General features: G+C 25.0%; 9 protein-coding genes across 9 annotated transcripts; 3 read left to right on the top strand and 6 right to left on the bottom strand.

Moving 5' to 3' along the window:
• The first annotated feature begins 3,033 nt into the window (after positions 1-3,033).
• DICPUDRAFT_51144 (acetyl-CoA synthetase) lies at positions 3,034-5,523 on the top strand. The gene is made up of 2 exons (XM_003293734.1): positions 3,034-3,558; positions 3,656-5,523. The coding sequence occupies exons 1-2, from the start codon at positions 3,380-3,382 to the stop codon at positions 5,448-5,450; spliced, it is 1,974 nt and encodes a 657-aa protein (XP_003293782.1). The 5' UTR covers positions 3,034-3,379; the 3' UTR covers positions 5,451-5,523.
• A 201-nt stretch (positions 5,524-5,724) lies between these two features.
• Positions 5,725-7,367, top strand: DICPUDRAFT_99758 (uncharacterized protein; the record flags this gene model as incomplete). Its single annotated transcript, XM_003293733.1, has 2 exons — positions 5,725-5,810; positions 5,875-7,367. The coding sequence occupies 2 exons, from the start codon at positions 5,725-5,727 to the stop codon at positions 7,319-7,321; spliced, it is 1,533 nt and encodes a 510-aa protein (XP_003293781.1). The 3' UTR covers positions 7,322-7,367.
• DICPUDRAFT_58665 (uncharacterized protein) lies at positions 7,354-8,256 on the bottom strand (the record flags this gene model as incomplete). The annotated part of the gene is made up of 2 exons (XM_003293731.1): positions 7,354-7,788; positions 7,857-8,256. The coding sequence occupies 2 exons, from the start codon at positions 8,254-8,256 to the stop codon at positions 7,421-7,423; spliced, it is 768 nt and encodes a 255-aa protein (XP_003293779.1). The 3' UTR covers positions 7,354-7,420.
• Positions 8,257-9,728: 1,472 nt separating this feature from the next.
• Positions 9,729-11,615, bottom strand: DICPUDRAFT_99756 (uncharacterized protein; the record flags this gene model as incomplete). Its single annotated transcript, XM_003293730.1, has 2 exons — positions 9,729-11,146; positions 11,222-11,615. 2 exons carry the CDS (start codon positions 11,613-11,615, stop codon positions 9,747-9,749), a joined length of 1,794 nt encoding a protein of 597 aa, XP_003293778.1. The 3' UTR covers positions 9,729-9,746.
• A 530-nt stretch (positions 11,616-12,145) lies between these two features.
• On the bottom strand, positions 12,146-12,897 carry DICPUDRAFT_90392 (uncharacterized protein; the record flags this gene model as incomplete). The annotated part of the gene is made up of 3 exons (XM_003293729.1): positions 12,146-12,361; positions 12,448-12,578; positions 12,609-12,897. 3 exons carry the CDS (start codon positions 12,895-12,897, stop codon positions 12,146-12,148), a joined length of 636 nt encoding a protein of 211 aa, XP_003293777.1.
• Positions 12,898-13,761: 864 nt separating this feature from the next.
• DICPUDRAFT_9650 (uncharacterized protein) lies at positions 13,762-14,577 on the bottom strand (the record flags this gene model as incomplete). The annotated part of the gene is made up of 2 exons (XM_003293728.1): positions 13,762-14,016; positions 14,086-14,577. Coding segments are annotated over 2 exons (747 nt in total), but the record flags the coding sequence as incomplete, so codon positions are not given.
• Positions 14,578-15,381: 804 nt separating this feature from the next.
• Positions 15,382-17,207, bottom strand: DICPUDRAFT_6034 (uncharacterized protein; the record flags this gene model as incomplete). Its single annotated transcript, XM_003293727.1, has 4 exons — positions 15,382-15,843; positions 15,920-16,069; positions 16,151-16,478; positions 16,573-17,207. Coding segments are annotated over 4 exons (1,575 nt in total), but the record flags the coding sequence as incomplete, so codon positions are not given.
• A 2,222-nt stretch (positions 17,208-19,429) lies between these two features.
• On the top strand, positions 19,430-21,332 carry DICPUDRAFT_158689 (Ras guanine nucleotide exchange factor; the record flags this gene model as incomplete). The annotated part of the gene is made up of 3 exons (XM_003293732.1): positions 19,430-20,087; positions 20,182-20,441; positions 20,520-21,332. 3 exons carry the CDS (start codon positions 19,430-19,432, stop codon positions 21,330-21,332), a joined length of 1,731 nt encoding a protein of 576 aa, XP_003293780.1.
• A 215-nt stretch (positions 21,333-21,547) lies between these two features.
• On the bottom strand, positions 21,548-22,254 carry DICPUDRAFT_84303 (uncharacterized protein; the record flags this gene model as incomplete). The annotated part of the gene is made up of 1 exon (XM_003293726.1): positions 21,548-22,254. A coding segment is annotated over one exon (705 nt), but the record flags the coding sequence as incomplete, so codon positions are not given.
• Positions 22,255-22,439: the final 185 nt, after the last annotated feature.

Below are 22,439 nucleotides of genomic sequence, written 5' to 3'. Positions count from 1 at the left end.
GTTTTATAAACATACATTTCATTTCTATTTTCAATATGGTGGTTAATTGATGTATTCTGCGTGGTGGGATACATAATTAACCATTCAGCTCTAATATACTCACCCACTACAATTATTTGTTGTTTTATTCACTTATTACATGTTCATTTCATTCTATTTTAAAATATTATCAAAACATAAAATCAATTATTTAATATAATATACAAGTAAATAAAAAATTGATAATCGAAATTATAGAATTTGGATTATTAGAAAAATAAAATAGAAGCAAATAATTACCTCAAATAGAAGAAAAAAACTCTTAATTTCAACATCAATAAAAAATATAATATAATAATTTCAATTTGGATTTTTCATTCAACTATCTTTTGTTTTTTTATTGAATGATTATAAGGTAAGTATCATGAGTCATTAAAAAATAACAAGTAATATGGATCATATAAAATTCAAGTATTAAATAAAATAAAAAAATATCAAGTAATATGGATCATAAAAAAATATAAAATATTATTTGGAATTAAAAATTATCAAATAAGGATCATACAAAAATATCAAGTATTATTAAGCATTTAAAAAATATCAAGTAATATTTAGCATATAAAATATCAAATATTGTTTAGCATTTAAAAAATATCAAGTATTATTAAGCATTTAAAAAATATCAAGAATTATATAGCATATAAAAATATCAACAATTGTGTATCATTAAAATATAATCAAGGTTTATTTAGCATTATAAATATTAATGATTATTTATCATTAAAACAAATAAGGATTTTTTTATTTTGATACCATAATTTTATAAAATTTATTTCATTATATATATTCAATAATATACAATTGGTTTGGATCATTCAATGATATCAAGATTTATTGTATAATAATTATAGTATAAGTATTTTATTGGATCATTTAAAATTCAACTATAATTTTATTTATTTATTTTATACCATAATTTTATAAAATTTATTTTCATTATACATTCAAGAATATTAAAGTGGATTAAATCATTCAATAATATCAAGATTTATTGTATAATGATTATAGGATAAATATTTTATTGGATCATTTAAAATATGTCTATTATTGTGTAACACTCATAATATCAAATATTATTGATAATTAAAAATATCAAGTATTATATAGCATATAAAAATATAAACTATAATGAATCATTAAAATATATCAAGGATTATTTAGAATTAAAACACATCAAGGATTATTTAATGAAAACATCAAGGATTATTTAGAATTAAAAATAAATCAAGTATTATGGATCTTTAAAAAATATCAAATATTATATAACATTCAAAATTTCAAGTACTATGGATCATAAAATCAACTCCCAATAGGTATTTTGATTACATAGATTCTGAGTTGGGCCCGCTTGGTATCTATGTTTTTGAAATTTACCTAATTTTCAATGAGGTGGTTAATTATGTATTCTGCGTGGTGGTATACATAATTAACCACAAATTTTCAATTTGGTGTTTAATTATTTATACTGCCTGAAGGTATAAATAATTAACCATTGGCTCTAATATACTAACCTCCTCGTGGTAGAGCTGGAAACACTCTTTACAAAGAGTGGCTAATAGTATTTTAAAAAAAGAAAAAAAAATTAAAAAAAAAGCTGGTTATAATCAAAAAAAAAAAAAATAAAACGTTTAAAAAGAAGTGCAAAAAAGAGAAATTATGGTGTGTGTTATTTTACATCAATTTGCAAATTTTATAAAAATCGATAAAAATAAATACTTATTTTATTTTTTTTTTATTCCTCTTCATTATTTTTCAACTTCAAAATAACAATATACAGTTTCATATTAGTTATAGCTCTCATTAGTAATAGTAATAATATTAAATAGCATATTATTTTTTATATAGATAATTTACATTTCTCTTTTTTTCGAAAATGGATAATTTATTTAATAGCTATTCTATTTCCAATTTTGTTTTTTCTAAATTAGTTATATAAAACCCAACACATAATCAATTCCCATAGATATTTTATAGCTGCCATAGAAAAAAAATAGTTGACTTTAAATTAGAAATCATAACTTAAAGCTAGAAAAAAACTTTTAGTTAATCAATAATAATTAATAATATAATTTTATAAAAAAAAAATATAAAAAAAAAATATAAAAAAAATATAAAAAATAAAAAAAAAAAAAATAAAAAAAAAATTAATATTAATAATAATAATAGACTATAGAATCAAAAAACTCAATATATTAGTAACGATAGTATCACATCAATAATATTTTAATATATAACAAAAATAGAATCAATAGTAAAAAGGATTCAGATTTTTACCATTTCCACAAATTACTACTATGTCATAATTAGAAATAATATACGAAATAATTTTTAACTCCATCAGACCAATCGAAAATATTTTCAGTATTAGGATACTGAAATATCATAAAATTTTTAAATAATATAATAAAATTTTATTTTTTATAAATAATATGTTACCATTTTTCCTTTTTATTAAATATAGTTCTTCGTGATATAATTTAGTATAATTTTTTTACAATTGATAAAATAGTATTGAATAAACTTGATAATGATTCGCTAAATTGTGTTTTTGAATAAATTTGTTCCAGATGATCCAAAAATATTCTAATCAACTTCCCAACCTCTTATTTATAAACCTATTCACAAAACTATTTCAAAAATTTTATTAATAAATTACTATCTCTTACACCGATAATATTAATTATTAAAAAAAAAAAAAAAAAAAAAATAATAATAACAAAATTATATTAATTAAAAATATTAGTAGATAGAATTCTTATTTATAGATTTAGTTAAAATATAAATTCTTTTATTATTGAGTTAATTTGCTCATTTAATTAGATATAAAAAACATTATTTTTTTATTTCTGTGTTTTTAAAAAAAAATAAAAATAAAATGTTTTTTATTTATTTTTTTTAAATTAATTTTTAATTTTTTTTAATATAAAAAATGAAAAAAAAAAAAAAAAATTTCATTTTTTATTTTAACCCATATTATTTATTTTTATTTGTTTTAAATATCCTTCTTTTATTTATTTATTAAAAAAATTAAAAAATTAAAAAAAATAAAATAATTCAAAAGCATATTTCCTAAATAATTACACTTATTTATATTTAATTAAATAAAATTATTTTTTTTTAAAATAAAAAATTTTTTATCATTTCCCATTTAATTTTTTTTTTTTAAATTTTTTTTATTTTTTTATAAATCACAATAACATTTAATACCAGTAAATAAATATCATATTTTTTTTTAAAATTTTATTTTTTTAATTTTCTTTTTTTTCTTTTTTTTTTTTTTTTCAATTTTTCAAAAAAAAATTAATTTTTATTTTTTTTCAAGTTCAACAAATCAACACAAATGATGTCTGATGCAAATATATTTCAACCTCCAAACTTCCCAGCAAAAAGTCATATCTCTTCAATTGAAGAATATAATAAATTATATAAAGAATCAATAGAAAACCCAAATGATTTTTGGGATAAACAAGCTAAAAATTTTTTAACATGGTTTTCAGATTATACACAAGTTACATCAGGGTAAGTTAGATAATAAAATAAACAAAAAAAAAAAAGATAAAAATTTAATATTAACTTTTTAATAAAAAAAATTTTTAATTTAATTTATTAATTTTAGATCATTTCAAAATGGCGATGTATCATGGTTTTTAAATGGTAAAATTAATGTCTCATACAATTGTATCGATAGACACTTAAAAGAAAATAAAGATAAAGTTGCAATTATTTTTGAAGGTGATGAAGCAACACAAGTTCAAAAAATTACATATTATGAATTATATTTACAAGTTAATAGATTAGCCAATGTATTATTATCATTAGGAATAAAGAAGGGCGATGCAGTTGCAATTTATTTACCAAACACTCCAATCGCAATTTACTCAATGTTGGCATGTGCTAGAATTGGAGCAATTCATTCAGTAATTTTTGCAGGTTTTGGTTATGAATCAATTGTTTCAAGAGTTGATGACGCTAAATGCCGTCTTATTATTACAGCTGATGAAGGTTTACGTGGTGGTAGATATATTCCATTAAAAGAGAAAATTGATCAAGTTGTAAAACATTGCAAATCGGTAGAACATGTCTTGGTCTTTAAAAATACTGGTCGTCATGTAAATTTTAACTCATCCATTGATATTTGGGCAGATGAAGCTATGGTTGAGCAACGTCCTTATTGTCCACCTGTATTTTTAGATTCAGAAGATCCATTATTTATTCTATATACCAGTGGTAGCACAGGTAAACCAAAAGGTTTGGTTCATACCCAAGCAGGTTATCTTTTATATGCTGCCATGACCCACAGATATGTTTTCGATTATCAAGATGACGATATTTATGCATGTATGGCAGATGTAGGTTGGATTACAGGTCACAGTTATATAGTTTATGGTCCATTAGCAAATGGTGCAACTACATTTATATTTGAAGGTACACCACTTCATCCAACCCCTGCAAGATATTGGGAAATGGTCGAACGTCACAAAATTACTCAATTCTATACTGCCCCAACTGCAATCCGTTCCCTTATGAAATTCCCAGTCTCATTTACCGAAAGTTCAGATAAAAGTTCACTAAGAGTTTTAGGCTCAGTTGGTGAACCAATTAACCCAGAAGCCTGGAGATGGTTTTATAATCATGTTGGCCAAGAGAAATGCGCAATCGTTGATACTTATTGGCAAACTGAATCTGGTGGTCATCTCATTTCACCACTTCCAGGTGCAACACCAATGAAACCAGGATCAGCAACAAAACCATTCTTTGGTATAGAATTACGTGTTTTAGACTCAAAAACTGGTCAAGTTATTACAGGTGAAAAAGAAGCAAGTGGTGTTTTAGCAGTTGCAAGACCATGGCCAGGTATGGCTCGTACAGTATTTCAATCACACTCTCGTTATTTAACAACTTATATGAACCCATATCCAGGTCATTATTTCACAGGTGATGGTGTAAGACGTGATAACGATGGTTACTATTGGATTGAGGGTCGTGTAGATGATGTTATCAATGTTTCAGGTCATCGTTTAGGTACTGCAGAATTGGAAAGTGCTTTGGTTGGTTGTTCATTATGTGCTGAAGCTGCCGTTGTAGGTTTCCCACACGATATTAAAGGTCAAGGTATTTTAGCATTTTGTACTTTAAAACAAGGTTATGAAGAAGATGAGTCAAATGTAATTGCCCTCTTAAAAAAAGAAGTTAGAACCATTATTGGTCCATTTGCAACTCCTGATGTAATCATTATCACACCCTCACTTCCAAAAACTAGATCTGGTAAAATTATGAGAAGAATTTTAAGAAAGATCGGTGCCCATGAATCAACTCCAGAACAATTGGGTGATATTTCAACTTTGGCCGAGCCTGAAGTTGTTCAACTTTTAATTGACAAAGTTTCAAAGGTTATTCCAAAAACTCATTAATAAAAAGTAATAAAATAAAAAAAATAAAAAAAATAAAAAAATATAGCATAGATTATTTTTTATTTTAAACACCAAAATATCTTTTTTTTTTTTTATTTTTGGGCAATGATCATAATTGTTTTATTTGAATATTAATAATTTAAAAAATAATTTCTTTTTTTTTTTAAATTTTTTTGATTTTTTTTTTCTTTTTTTTTTTCCAAATTTTTTTTTATAATTTGTATAAACATTTTTTTGTTTTGCTAATTTTCATTAGATTTTTTATAAAACAAAAATGAATCAATTATTTATTAAAAATTCAAATCTTAATAAAGTATATTCTTTATTAAGAACTTCAATTTTTCAACAACAACAACCAAAGTAAGTATTTATTTAATTTATCTTTTTTATTTTTTTTTATATTAATTTTATTTTTAAAATTCAGCTTTGGATTAAATATTAAAAAATATTCAACAAATGTTAATGGAGATAAAGATTGGATTACAATTCCAAGCATTACAGTATGTGGTGTAGGTGGTGGCGGTTCAAATTCAGTTAATAATATGATTTCAAAGGAATTATGTGGTGTCGATTTTATTGTTGCAAATACTGACGCTCAAGCTTTAGCAATTTCAGGTAGTAAAAAAATTGTTCAACTTGGTAAATCAATTACAAAAGGTTTAGGTGCTGGTGCTGTCCCAGAAATTGGTAAAAAAGCAACTGAAGAATCAATTGAAGAGTTAATGAATCAAATTGGTGACACTCAATTATTATTTGTTACTGCTGGTTTAGGTGGTGGTACAGGTACACTTGGTGCCTCTGTAGTTGCCTCAGCTGCTAAAGCAAAAGGTATTCTTACTGTTGGTATTGTCACCAAACCATTCCATTTCGAAGGTAAACATAGAATGAGATTAGCTGATCAAGGTTTAACAGAACTCGAAAACTCTGTCGATAGTTTAATCGTAATCCCAAATCAAAAGCTTATGGAAAATTCAGAAGATCTTTATATTGGCAATGCTTTCCAAATGGTCGATGATGTTTTATACAATGGTATTAAAGGTATCTCTGATATTTTAGTCAAACCAGGTCTTATCAATCTTGATTTTGCCGATGTTAAATCAATTATGTGCAATAGTGGCAAAGCTTTAATGGGTGTTGGTGAAGCTGAAGGTAAAGGTCGTGGTGAAGTTGCTGCACTTATGGCTCTTAATAACCCATTATTAGAAAATATCGATATCTCTGGCGCTAAAGGTGTACTTTTAAATGTCACAGGTAATGACCTTAAATTACATGAAGTCGATCAAATTGTAAGTTTAGTTAGTAGCAAGGTAGATCCAATGGCAAATATTATTTTTGGCTCAAGCTTTGATCAACAATTAGATAGTAGAATTAGAGTTACTTTAATTGTTACTGGTATGTCACAAACTATTAGAGAGCAACAACACCAAAGAGTTCAACAATCAGTTCAGCAACCAATCCCACAAACAATTCAACAAACAATCCAACAACAACCACAACAACCACAACAATCAGCTCAATTAAATTCAGAACAAATAACTCCAAATAATATTTTCAGTGCTAATATTAAAAATACCCAAGAACCACATCCATTAAACCAAAACTTATATCCATACCAACAATATCAACAACAAGCTCCACAACCACAACAGTTTCAACAAGCTCCACAACCACAACAATATCAACAACAACAACAACAACAATTTAACCAATTTCAACAACCAATTCAACAACATCAACAATTTAACCAATTTCAACAACCAATCCAAGAACAAAAACAACAATCAAGATTTATGAGAAAGTTTTCAGATCTATTTACAAATTCAAAACCAGATATTAATAAAAATACAACACCAGGTTCAAACTATGAATAAATAAATATAATTTTAATAAATAAATAAAATATATAGTAATTTAAACAAACCATTAAAATTAAATAATATTAATGTAAATAATATTATTTATTTTATTTTTTAGTTTTTTTTTGATGAACAAACTAGTTCTTGTTTTTCTTTGTTGATATTTAATTGTTTAGGATAGTTTTCTAAAAACTTGATTAATTCATCTTGATTTGAAAATGATAATTCTTTTTCGAGGAAGTTAAAATGGATTGATGGTTTGTATGATTTGACCATTGCATCCAATGAATAAACTCTTAATTTTTCATTTAGTATTTTCTCCAATAAATATTTTTCCATATTATAACATCCAAGATAGAGTTTATTAAATTTACAATAATTCTTATTTAAAACCGATTTAACAATTTCGAATGAGTGTTTGATTATTTGATTATTAAATAGTTCTGTATTGTTTATAATTTTTGGTAATAGTGATACTAATTCTAAAATATTTTTTAAAAAAAATATTAGCAACCATAATATAATAGATATTTATTGTTGTTGCACTTACCATCGTCACTAAATAATAGGGTAAATAATAAATCGTATGAAAGGAATTCAAATTGATTTTCAGATTCGATGGTTTCGTATAGCTCTTTGATTTGAGATAAACATTGACCAAATTCGCCAAAATCAGAGTTTTCCAAACAAATTTTTGCATTTGCTTCATATACACCCAAGGTAAATTTATTTCTAATATGTTGAATCATTAAATCCTGTCTAATTGATTTCAATTGGTCCAAAGTATAGTTGTAATTTTTTGTATTTTGGTACTTTCTGACTAGCTTTGGGAACCAAGTCTCTAAAATATCGATTGGTCTAATTTTGCTTGGGTCTGCCTTACCAGTTAATCTAAGGTATGGTTTTTCATAATCTTTGCATGTTCCAATAATTGGTTTAACTTCATTCATATTAATTGCTTTTGGTGGTGGTGATTGTTGCTGTGGTTGTTTTGATGGTGAGTCAACATTAAAGTTTAATGGACCTCTTGAGGTTGGTGAGTTTTGATATGGTTGATTCTTAAATCTTTGTTGTTGTTGTGGTGTTGATGGATTTGGAGATGAGTATGGTGTTAAATCATTAATATCTCTTCTTTTTGTAATTGGTGTTGTAAGATTTGATCTTTGTTGGGGTTTGTGTTGATTATTTTGTTGATATGGTGAATGTTGTGATGGCGAGTGTTGTGATGGTGATTGTGGTGTTTCATTATTTAATCTTGAAAATCTTGCAGACATTAACGATGATTGTGTATCTTCACCCTCTTGATAACTTGGTTTGTGATTTGGTGGATTTGCTTTTCTTTTTTCACTGTTAATTAATTCTCTTAAATCAACTGGTGGTTTATCATCTCTATTAGTATTACTTTTTTGTGGTGATTTTTTAACTTCTTCATTTATTAAATCTCTTAAATCTCCTTCGAATTTATTTATATTTTTATTATCATTTTGTTGATATTGATTACGTTGGTTTTGATGGCTTTGGTGTTGGTGTTGATTTTGATGTTGGTGTTGATGATGTTGTTGTTGTTGATGTTGTTTGTGATTTTGTGGTGAATTTCTATTATTTTTAAAGAAAATATCTTCTCTTGATCTATTATTATTATTTTGTGGTGAAAATGTGCCTCTATTATTGTTATTATTAAAACTTTTATTATTTTTAAAGCTTCCTTCTTTTTCATTATCTTCATAATCATTGCCATTATTTTGATAATCCTCTTCCTCATTGAATTCTTCATCGCCTTCTTCTTCAAATTCCTCTTCTTCATCAAACTCTTGATCATCATATTGTTTCTTTGTTGGTGATTTTTGAAGTTTTTTTTGAACTGGAGATCTTTTATTCAGTTTTGATAAATATTTGGAGGCTGAAACTCTACCTGTTGATACATTTTTAATAATCTTTTTTTGACCATTATTACTTTTATTACTATTACCATTATATTGTTGTTCTTGCTCTTGTTGTTGTTGTTGTTGTTGCTGTTGTTCTTTAATTTTTTGTTCATCGAGCTTTACTATGTCAATTATATTTGTTAATTTTTTTATATTTTCTTCTTCTTGTTCATCAAGGCTTTTACTTGACATAACAGGTGACAAATTATCACCCTCATCTTCTTCTGTTAATTCTGCCCAAGATTTCACAAAAATAGACATTATTATAAAAAATTATATTATTACTTTATTAATATTACAAATTGCTTCTTTATATTTTTAAAAATATAAATTAATTTTTTTTTTTTTTTTTTTTTTAATTAAAAAAAAAATGAAAAAAAAAAAAAAAAAAAAAAAAAATGAAAATTAATTTTTTTTTTTTAAATTAAAAATTACCTTCGTAAACAAACAAACAAATAAACAAATAAATAAATAAATAAATAAAAAATGTATTGAAAAATAAAATAATTTTGTTTTTATTTAATAATTTTTTTTTTGTTCAAAATATTTTTAAACATTACGTTTAACATTCCGTTTTCAAAATCTGTTTCGTATTCAATACCATAACAAGCTTGGATCGGTATTCTTAGATCGTACTCACCTTCCTTACGAGAGTTTGAAGATGGGATTAATTTTGTGGCTGGTGAATATTTGCAAACGCCTAAACTACCATTATCAGTTACATCTTTTTCGTCTGTTTTATATTTCAATTCCCTAATACCCCAGACCCTTAAAACCATACAATCTTCATCTTTATCATAATAGATCATATGGTTAATATCATTTTGAAAAATAAAAGGAATATCAAATACTAGAGTCAAACTATTTTCATCTTCAATACGGTCAAAAGGTGGTTTATAACCACCTCTTACAACTATATTATTATCTATGTAGTCAATGTCTTTAGCTTTTAGGGAATGGTCAATTTTTCCATCAACTTTGTATTCGATCGGAACAATAGAAAACATTGGAATTTGGTTGATATCAATGGAGATCGGGGCTACTTGGTCGAACAACTCTTCATATTCGTCTAGAGCTTTTATCATGTGTGGCTTAATATTATTTTTTTCTCTATTAAAAGAAAAGTTCTTTTTTTTTGGATGTTTTTCAACTAGAGAGAGCTCCTCGTTCTTATATGGTACAATCTTCAAATCGGATGGATACTTGATATTAACTTTCATCTTTTCTTTAATGGTCTTTAATAAAATGGTATCAAATTCTTTATTTTCATCAATAATGCCCTTAATATTGTTTCTAATAAGTTTTGCAACTATTCTGTTCCATTTGTGACCAAATTCACTGTTATCATCACAGAGGAAGAAATGGGTGGTATTATTAGCAGCATCAGCAAAACTATGAACAACCAAATCATCGCATTCAAAATCTGGATGGAATCTACCTTTGAATGGGGTAGTAACATAGGTCTTGATCATTGCAATCAAATCTTTCTCGTTATCAACATTCATAAAGTTATGGATAACATATAGACGACTAGCTTTGCTTTCTTGGTTCATTATCTTTTTCTGAAGGGCCATTATGTTTTGTTGGTCGCTCCATGTCATCTCGTTTACAACAAAAATAACTAGATTAGATAAACCGATAGCAACTTCTTGTATAAATGACTCTGTAGCTTTCTTTCTAGCAAGATGGAGATTGTTCAATTGATTTGGATCGCCAGTACTGATATTATAGATTCTTTGGAGCTCGGCATCTTCAACATCGTTAGTATGACATGGAAGTGGTGTATTACCACCTTGTGTATCAATAAATAAAGAGGTGGTAGCCTGTGAAATAATCATTGATAAGCCTTTAGTCTTGTTCTTACTACCAGATGGTAAATTAAAATCATTAATTAAATTAATAACAAAAGTTTTACCTATAAAATAAAAAAATTAATTAGTTAATAAATTAATTTAAAATTAAACAATAAAATACAAAAGAATTTATTTACCTCTTTTAAAATAACCAATTACTGTAATGGTTTTATATTTATCTGAACCTTCTAAGATTTTGGCAATTGGATATTCAGCAGATGGATCACAGTCTTTCAATACTTGATCACTTATATAAATGGTCCATGAAGAATCTTTAATTACAAATGTATCAACACTGGCCAAATCAATTACAATATCATAGTCTCTGAATTTCTTTAATACCTCTTCTTCAATTTGGGCCTTACTTTTATTATTAATATTAATATTATTATTATTTATAGAATTTATGGCATCCTTTACAATATTATCATTTTTTATTTTTTTATTTTTTTTTGTTAAGATATATATTGTAGTGGCAAAAATTAATACTACACATGTTAAAACTGGTGCTTTGGATATATAATTTCCCATTATTTTTTTTACTTTATTATTTAATTTTGAAAATAATAATAGAATAAAAAAAAATTTTATTTATACAAAAAATAAATTATAAAAACTTATTTTATGACTCATATGTTTTGATGACAGAGCACCCATTTTTAAAAAACTTAAACTTTTTAAGTTTTTTAAAAATTAAAATTTTTAGTTTTTTTTTTTAAAAAGATTATATATGCAAATAAATTAAGTTTTTAGAAATAGATTTTTTATTTTTATTGTATATAAAATATAAAATTTTTGGGTAAAAAAAAAAAATAAAAAATAATAAAGTTCGAATAATGTTTTTTTAAAAAAAATTATCCTTTTGAAAAAAAAATTATATTTAAATATGTATAGATATAAATATTAATGAGTACAATAAAAAATGGCCCAAATATTTTAATAAAAAAAATTTTAGATTAAATAATAAAAGTTGTATAAATTTTTTAATAAAAATATTAAAAATAAAAAAAAAAAAATTTAAGTTAAAAAAAAATTAATTTATTTAAAAATTAAAAAATAATTTAACACCAATGGATGTGTTTGCAAACGTTGGCTGGTGATTCATGTCTTCTGACTTCATTGAAGATTTTGTCTAATTCGTGATCAACAATGTGTTTGCAATATTTAACAGCTGGGTGGAGTTCAAAGACATCACATTCACGGTCGATGGCGTGTTTGGCTTCGTTGAATTCACGATTGATGTAACCATCAGCTTTACCAACAACATAGTGACAAGCCTAAAAAAATTAAAATTAAAAATTAATTTTTGAAAAAAAAAAATTTTAAAAATTAAAAAAAAAAAAAAAATTTATAATCAACTTACTTTGCATTTTAATTCCTTTTCTAAGTGTTTGAATGGATTTTTGTGGTGTTTTTTCCAGTGCCATTTGCCGAGCATATTGGTTTGGACTGGGGCTTCTTGTTCTTCAACTTCAACTTCAGCTTCAACTTCAACTGGAGTTTCGAATCTTAATTGTTTGGCACCACATAAACCGAGTTGGGTACAGGCGACTTCTGGGGTTTCGTGAGCAATAGCTTTTTGGATGAATTGCCAGCCGTATTGTTCAACAACAATTTCACATGGAGCAGCCCATGATTCTGGTAATAAATTGCAAGCTGAGTTTAAGTATGGTAAAATTTGGTTTTGGGTGAAGTTTTGGTCAACTAAATCTTCAGCGGCTTTAATAGCATATTGGCACATTTCGCATTGTAAAGCGAAAGTGTTGCTGGCGAAAGCGACAATAATTAATAATAAGGCGATTAAAAATCTCATTCTGGTGAGTTTATATAAAAAAAAAAATATACAAATATAAAATTTATATATAATAAAAAAAAATAGAATTGGATAATGATTTACTTTTTTTTTTTTCTCCTCTATTTATTTTGAAATATTGTTTAGCTAACTGATAGTGAGAAAAAAATAAATAATTAAATTAAATAATATTTATTTAAATAGTCTGGTAACCATGACCTCTGGTCATCAAAAAAAAAAATCATTTTTTGAATTTTTAAAAAAAAAAAAAATTTCGACCTCAACAAAAGGACACCAACTAAACAAAAAAAAACCAACAATAGGCAGCTATGCAAGATTATATTGGTTTCTCAACAAGAAATTTAATATAAAATAATTTATTTTTTATTTTTTTATTTTTTTTTTATTTTTTTTTTATTTTTATTTTTTTATAGGTGTTTTTTTTTTAAATTTCTCTTTACGAATCTCCATTTTTGTTGGGTTTGGTGATACCCTTTACGAATTCGGAAGGAAAAGAGAATGATCATCAACTTTTTCTTTAATTTATTTTTTTTACCCACTGGTTAATATTTAATATCAATAACGTTATTAATAAAAAAAAAAAAAAATCGCCAATCAAAAAAAATTAAACAAATAAACAAATAAACAAATAAACAAATAATAAATAAACAAATAAATATAATATATTTTAGAAATAAAATATTTTATAAAGAAAAATAAAATTTTATCGTTATTTAAAAAATAAAAAATAAAAATTAAAATAAAAAATAAAAAATAAAAAATAAAAACTGTTTTTTTAAATAATCTAGAAATAATTTTTATTTTTATTTTTTATTTTTATTTTTATTATTACATTTATAATTAATTTATATTAACAATAATACCAATTGGACAATGATCAGAACCCATTACAGTTGATCTAATGAATGGAGTTTTAATTGAATCGATATATCTCTTTGAAACAACAAAATAATCTAATCTCCAACCAACATTTTTAGCTCTAGCACCGCCCATATATGTCCAAAAAGTGAATGCTCCCTCTTTACCTGGATTATAATGTCTGTAACTGTCAATAAAGCCTTTATTTAAGAAATCACCAAAACTTGTTCTTTCTTGGATTGTAAAACCAGCAGACTTGGTCTAAAATATAATAAATAAAATATTAGTATTTTATAATTAAATTAAAAATAATGAATAAATAATACAAACATTTGTTTTTGGATTTTTTAAATCAATTTCAGTGTGTGCAACATTCAAGTCACCACACCAAACAACTGGTTTCTTTTTATCTAATTCGACAAGATATTTTTGAAAATCGACGTCCCATTCTTTGATACGGTAATCTAAATTCTTTAAACCTCTTGAACCTGAATTTGGAATATATGTATTTACAAGATAGAAATCGTCATATTCGGCGGTGATAACACGACCTTCAGTATCATGCTTAGCAATACCAATACCAAACTTTAATGACAATGGTTTGAGTTTAGTTAATAAACCAGTACCGTGGTGGCCTGCTTGATCGGCTGAGACGAAATGGTATTCGTATCCGCTTGGAATTGAACTTTTCTGAACTTCGGTTGGTTTAATTTTGGTTTCTTGAAGACATAAGATATCTGGGTTCTCTTTGACTACATAATCTGAAAAACCTTTGGTTAATACTGATCTAAAGCCTGCTACATTCCAACTGATAACTTTAAGTTGTTTTTCACCAACTTTTGGTTCATTAAAGTTTCCTGCATCTGAAATATTTGCAATTTTAGCACCAGAACCCTCATCTTTGCTTTCAGTCTCGGTTCCCTCCTCTTCTTCTTCCTCTTCCTCTTCCTCTTTCTTTTTGGCAGCTGGTTTTTTAGCAGCTGGTTTCTTAGCAGCCGGTTTTTTAGCAGCTTTCTTTGGAGATGCTTTTTTTACTACCTTTTTTTTTTCTTCTGTTTCAGTTTCTGAACTATCTGATGTTGTTTCCATTTCATCTTCCTCTTCACTGATATCCTCTTTTTCTTTTTTATTCATTTTTTTGCTTGCTGCTGGTTGCTTTCTGGCCATTTTTAATTATTTTTTGAGAGTTTAAATAAAATTGTGTAAAATAATATAAAAAATTAAAAATATTGATAAAAAATATATTTTTTGGAAATTTTAAAATAATTTTAAAAAAAAAAAAAAAAAAAAAAAAAAATGAAAAAAAGATTTTTTTTAAAAGAAATTACTCTTTTAAAAGAAAAGTGTGAAATAAAAAACGGGTTAAATTTTAAATCTGATTAATAAGAAATAAAATTGTTTAAACAAATTTGAAAATCTTAATTTAAACTTATAAAAAAATATGGGCACCAAAAATAAATAGTTGAATAATTATTTTTGGTAATTTTATTATAATTTTTTGTTTAAAAAAAAAATGGGTAAATTACTATAAAAGATAATGATACAATAATTTGTTTTGTTTTTTTTTGATTAACTAATTTAGTTAATTATCATTGATCTTTTGATTTATTGTTGTTGAGCTGGAGCCATTGTAGTGACACTCATAGCATACCAACCAAAGTTCCATACAGTTGGTTGACCTGAATAGGTGTATTTAGTATTCCACTTTGAGTCCCATGAGAATGGAGTTTCATTATCATGTGATGGACCTGATTGGGCGTTAACAATGAGACTCTTAACCATATCTGAACTAACAACCTTTGAATCAATGCCACCAAAAGCATCTGGATCAAGGTATTGATTGTTTGGATCATCTTGAGTGACTAAATCGAAACGACTTGAAATTTGGTTACCAGCATTACCTTGTGAAAATGGATCGTTTTGCCAGTTGTTATAACGAAGAATTTTTTGGAAATCACTGAGTGATTTAACGTTGTTAGCATCACGTCTGAAAATTAATGCTCTTGGTGAGCCTTCATATGAGAACCAACTGCCATATTGAGCATAGGTTTCATTAAAACCTGAAACATCATAGACGTTTTCATAAAACTATAAAATTGAAAAAAAAAATTTTAAAGTTAATAAAAATAAAATTAAAAAAACAAATTCAAATAATGATACTTACTGGAATGTTGAATGAACCCCAATATCCATTACGAAGGATTGGTGTAACATCTGAATATTCGACATAACCTGGGATTTGTTCTAAAATGTAGAGGGTACCATCAAGGACGCTTTGACCTTTAATGAATTTGTTGTAATCAACAATAATCCACTATAATAATTAAAAAAAGAAATGGCATTAATAAATTTAATTATTTTTTTTTTTTTTTTTTTTAAAAAATATAATAATTACTTGATTATTGTAAGTACCAGAATTATATAATGAGAAGGTTTGACACCATGAAAGACCTGAAGTAGCTAAACGGTTGGTAACAACAACTCTCATCCAAGAAAGAACTGATTCGGCGGAAATAAGATGATAGAGATTATTGTTCATTAAACCATTGGTGGTTTCAATGACAACAATATTTGAATCTAAAAGATAGAAATCATCAATTGATGATAAAGTGGCTGGGTAACTTGAAAACATAGTAGTTTTTGAGGCTGCTGGTGTAGCAAAGTTAAATGTGTAAACTTTGAACATACGGACCATTTCATAATATGATGACCAAGTGGTGTGACTATTAAAATTATAAAAAAAAAAAAAAAATCTCATTAATATCATTATAAAAACTAAAAAAACAAAATACAATAAATCAATAAATCAATAAATACCCAGAATATAAATCACTTAAGTCAGCATTTAATTTAATTAAGGCTGAACAATGACCAGTTCTTCTCATAAATTCTTTGAAGGCTTGTTTTGGATTTGGTGCACTAGCTGGAGTTTGTTGTTCTTTTCCGTTGGTAAGATTGAGGGCTGGACCAAGATCAATCATATCACCATCCATGTTCATTAAGAGGAATGGGATAATACTTAACATTTGGTTATCATCAAGTCTAGCATCGGTGATAGATTGATTGTAACCACGTTGCATGTAGAGAAGTTGGGCTAATAATAAATCGGTGTGTTGCCAATATGGTGAATCTGTGTTTCCTGCAATTTGAGTAGTAAGATAATCGAGATTGCTGTTAATCCAATTTTCGACATCACTTCCGATGGCATTGTGATACTCATTCTTATACATATTTTCCCAATTTTGCCAGATCATTTGTTGTGAAATATAACCTTCTAAAAAACCAGCACCTGCGGCTTGAATGTAATCTGGATAGCCTTGTGAAGTGGTGAGACTGAGATAGCCCCAACCGGTGGTCATCATTTGATTGGAGTAGGTTGCGTATGCAACACCTCTAAAGTCAAGACCTGGCTTTACAACATAGGTATCACCACCAGCATAATATACTGTATACTCGGTGAAATTTGATGATGGGTCTGCAGATACAAAACTTAATAAAAATGCAACTAATAAAACTAAAAACCTCATTTCTTTTCTTTTTCTATTTTTTCCTAATGATTATAAAATTTTTATATGAAAGAAAGTAAATAAAATTTTTAATTATTTTATTAAATATACGTTAAAAATATATATATATTATAATATGATTGAGTCTATTATATATATATATATATTATATAATTATTATGTAATTATGTTATTAAAAAAGGGATGGGAAATAAAAAAAATAATATGATGATGAAGGAACGATAAAAACAAAAAATAAAAAAAAATAAATAAAAAAAATAAAAAAAATAAAAAAAAATTTTTAAAAAAAATAAAACAAACCTAAATTTAAAAAAAATAGTGGAATTGGATATTTTCATTTTCAAAAAAAACTTTAAATTTACTCCACCTTTTCCTATGTCACAGAATGAGCTTCCACCCATCCTGGTTATGGTATTATTGTTATCTTTTTGATTCCCATTTGCAAATGTATATTGTATTTTAATTAATATCTAGCAAATTTTAAAATTTATTTAATTTTTTATATTTATAAAAAATATCTTTTTTTTTTTTTTTTTTTTTATGGAATAGGAATTAAAATTACAATATTGAAATATTTACACAAAATAAAAATTTAGATACTGTTAAAGAATCCAAAACTAATTATTGATTAATTAATCAATTGATCAATTAATTAATTTTAAAATTTTCAATAGTATTTAAATTTTTAATTTTGTATAAATTGGTTGATTAATTTATTAAAAAAACTAATAAAAACAAAAACAAAAATAAAAAAAGAGGAAAGTAAAAAAAAGAATATAGAAAAATCTATTAAACTCTTATTATTATTATTATGATTATTATGATTATGATATTAATAATAAATCATAAGTTTTATTTTATTTTAGTTTTTTACATGTATATTATGATATCGTAATTATTTTATTTTTATTGTTTTTTTTTATTGTGTGTGTGTATGTGTGTGTGTGTGTTTTGTATGCTTTTATTATTAAACCACTTTAATCTAAATTTAATCACAAACAAAGATCAAAAAATTTTGTAAAACTAAAAAAAATGAAAAAATAAAAAAAAAAAATAAAAAAAATATGCTTACCTACACACTAGTTTTATTAAAACTTCACAAATATCACAAGATTTTGATTTGGATAAAATTGTAATGATCAATAATTAAATAAATTAAAAACTTATTTATTAAATATTAAAATATTTGTTTATAGAGAAATAAAATATTTATATAGAAAAATAAAAAAAAATTTATATTGTTATTATATGAAAATAAAAATAAAAAAAATTTTAAAATTTTAAAATTTTTTTTTTTTTTTTTCTTATTTTTTTTATTTTTTTATTTTAAAAATAAAATTTTTTTTTACTGTAATTTTTTTTTTTTTTTTTCACTTTATCTCAATATTTGTATTATACATATAATTATTTTGTAAAAGATTTTAGTTTATTTTTTTTTATTTCAGTTATAAAAATTAAATAGATTAAATTGTATATTATCATAATTAAATTTTTTTATTATTTTTTTTGTGTTTTTTTTTATTCTTATTATTTTATTATTATTTAATCATATCATATAATATATCATTTAGAATCAATTAAATAATAATAGTCATCATCATCATCATTAAAAATTTTATATATAATAATTATATACATATAAAAATATTTTATTTTCTTTCTTTTTATCTATTTATCTTTATAATAACAATAATAAAATATTTTATCATCACACCACTACCACCACTAAACACCAAGTAGAATCAAGTATATTACCACCCACACAAATATATTCATATATACACAATAAATATCATAAAATATTATAAACATACACCCGTTACCTTATTTAAATTATTTTATTTTTCTATTCTCTTATCATTACAATCAATAATGTTTTTGTTGTATTGCTAATAAATAGATATTGATATATAAAATAAATCACTTAAAAAACAAATAATCAAAATAATTATCATTAGTAATAATTAACTGACAACATTAGAACACTTTTTTTTTTATTTTTATTTTTTTCTTTTTCATCACCTCAAATAATTTTTCCTTTATATTATTATTTAGTTTTTATATTTTAATCTTTTTTTTATAGTTTTGTTATAATATCTCACCATATATTTATATGTATATTATTTTATATTTTTTAATAAGCAAAAATGTCAAATAATCCAATTGTACAACAAATTCATAATACACCACAAAAGAAATTAACAAACTCACAGTATTCAACATTTAGTGGATCATCAGGTCAAGATGGTATAAATGATAATGATAGTTTTGTAAATTTTCCAGCTAGCGAATGGTTATCAAAGGCTATGCACAAGCATTCAGATATTTTAGAGCTTCGTGAAAGAACAAGACCAATTACAAATTCAAAATCATATTCTAGAAATAAAAGAGCAGGTAAAACAGAGGCAAGCCATGCAATCAATGATACCATCTTATTAAAAATGGTTATGCAATATCTTCACGAGGAGAATTTAACTACAAGTTTAAAGAAAATTCAAGAAGAGACTAAACTTCAATTCGTTCCAAACGAAGTCGATAAAGATACACTCGAAAACTTACTTAGAATTGGAATTAAAGATATTAATTGGTTTGGACCATTAGCAAACAACGAGGATCCTGATTGTGAGGTAGAAACTTATCATGCTTATAATTCAGACGATTCAAACGAAAATAATTTAGAAGAGGGTAATTTAGCTGATGATCGTTATGATGAAAGTCAAATTATAAGAAATCCAGATATGACAATTCAAGCAGCATCATTAAACAGATTATTATTATGGTTAGTTGGAAATTTTAATGGCCAAGGTATGCATATTTTATAATAAAAAAGAAAACATAATTTTAATATATATTTAAATATATTAACCAATCAAAATTTTTTTTTTTCTACAAACCATAGATGCAAATGAAAAGAAAATATTTTTTTTAACTTATCCATCATTTACTTCAGCTGAAACTATTTTAAACAAATTTATTCAAATTTATCATTCATTTGAAAATATAGATAGTGCTCAAGTTATTTGTTTTATTAAAGTATGGATTGAACAACAACCAACAGATTTTAATGAAAAACTATTAGCTATTCTAAATAATTTTATTGATCATCAAGTTGCAACTGCTCATGCTAAACAATTACGTGCAGTTATTAGTTCAAAAATTGTAAGTTATCAAATATTATTAAATGTAATGGCTGTGAATATTTTATTGATTTTTTTTTTTTTAATTATTTTTTTATAGGAAAAGAAAGAAACTCAAAGAAGAGAAATTAAAGATCCACCAGAACCAAAAGTACCAAAGAATATATTTTCACCAACTTTAACATTTGATGATATAGATGAAGAAGAGATAGCAAGACAATTATGTGTTATTGATTTCGGACTTTACGAATTAATAAAGACATCAGAATTTTTAATTAAAGGTTGGACCAAACCACAATTTCGATCAAAGGCAGTCAATCTTTTAAATATGATGAGAAGATTTAATGATTTTACAAAGTGGATTGCAAGCTCAATTCTTAATGAACAAAACTCTAAAGGAAGAACCAAGCTTTTAGGCAGATTCTTAAAGATTTCCGAACATCTTCGTGCCAACAATAATTTCCATTCCTTAATGGCAATCTATGGTGGTATTAATAATACTCATGTATTTAGAACCAAAGCTATCCGTAAAGATCTTTCAAAACAACAACAAGAAACATTTGCAGATTTGGAAAAGCTTTTCTCGAGCGAAAATAGTTTTAGAAATTATAGAATAAATTATAAAGATGCAAAACCACCATGTATTCCTTTCCTTGGTATTCATTTGCGTGACTTGGCGTTTGTCGACGAATCAAATCCAGATAGAATTAATAATTTAATAAATTTGAACAAACGTAGAATCATTTGGAAAGTAATTACAAATACTATGCGTTACCAACCAATGGCCTATAATTTCTTAAAAGTTCATCAAATATCCTTATTTTTAACAGAATTAAAAATTGATGTAGAACAAACACAACCATTAGATTTTTCCCCCGATACTGTATTACCAAATTCAACAACTAAACAATAAAATATAAATTTTATTTGAAAATAATAGACTATTATTATTAGTTTATTAATATATTAAAAAAAAAAAAAAAAAAAAAAATAAATAAAAAAAAATATTTATATATTTTTTTTTTAAAAACTTGTTATATTAAAAAAAAAGATATTTGGTTTTATATTTTCTTATAATTATAATTTATAATTTATTTATTTGTTTTTTTTTATTTTTTTTTTATTAATTTATCTTTCTGCCAAAGCTTTTGGTTTTTTGACAATAAAGAATACCAAGAAAAGTGTGATTGCAAACATAACCATAACAATTAAAGCGATTGGGCCATATCTGTCATCAAAAGGACCTGCTACTTTATTTATGATGGCTCTTCTTCTTAACCTGAAAATAATATAGCTATAAACTAAAAATCCAATTGCAATAATCCAGAGACAAAGACCGGTGAATAGAGATAACGATTCTGTACCAAAAAAAGTAATAATTGATGTACCAATGGCGCCTAAAGAGAATGTTGTTCCAACCCAACTCATCCATGTTCTTTCGTTTGAGAATAATTTTGAGTCGTCACTTAATACCTTTCTCCATACTGGAATCTTTTTACCCTCTGCTGCTGCAATTGCTGATAAATTCTTTTTCTTTTTTTTACCACCTTCATTATCACTGTTATTGCCGCCAATACCACCACCTGCATTCTTGTCAAATGTGGTTTTTTTTTGTTTTTTATTATTACCAGAGTCGTCATTAGAACTACTGTAATTTTTACCTCCATTGGAACTTGCGCTATTGGCTCTTCTTTTGGTTAATGCTTGAATTTCATTATCATAGACGCTACCTTTCTTTGGTTTGATATTTTGCACAACCTTTTGTGGTGGAGGTGGTAGTAATAGTGAGTTACTACCGACTGATCCAACACTGTTATTATTTATTAAATTATTGCCTTGATTATATTTTGATTATTCTTGTTAATGTTATTATCCAGCCAATTAAGATCATTTTCTGAAATTATTGAACCAAGATATTGTGGTGGTGTATTATATATATATATATACTATGTTTATACTAATATCTAAAGTGTCTCTCTGATACATGTGTCAGTTTTCTGTCTAACTGTCATCGAATGTG

This window comes from Dictyostelium purpureum, assembly GCF_000190715.1.
Source record: "Dictyostelium purpureum unplaced genomic scaffold DICPUscaffold_465, whole genome shotgun sequence".
Taxonomy (NCBI): domain Eukaryota; phylum Evosea; class Eumycetozoa; order Dictyosteliales; family Dictyosteliaceae; genus Dictyostelium; species Dictyostelium purpureum.
Note: the sequence above shows the minus strand (reverse complement) of the source record. Positions and strands in the feature narration are given on the sequence as shown.

Bases quoted from the DNA above. Each gene is read 5' to 3' on its own strand.
- DICPUDRAFT_51144 (XM_003293734.1), top strand. From the start codon at position 3,380: ATGATGTCTGATGCAAATATATTTCAACCTCCAAACTTCCCAGCAAAA. The intron at 3,559-3,655 runs GTAAGTTAGATA...TATTAATTTTAG, and splicing joins TATACACAAGTTACATCAGG to ATCATTTCAAAATGGCGATG.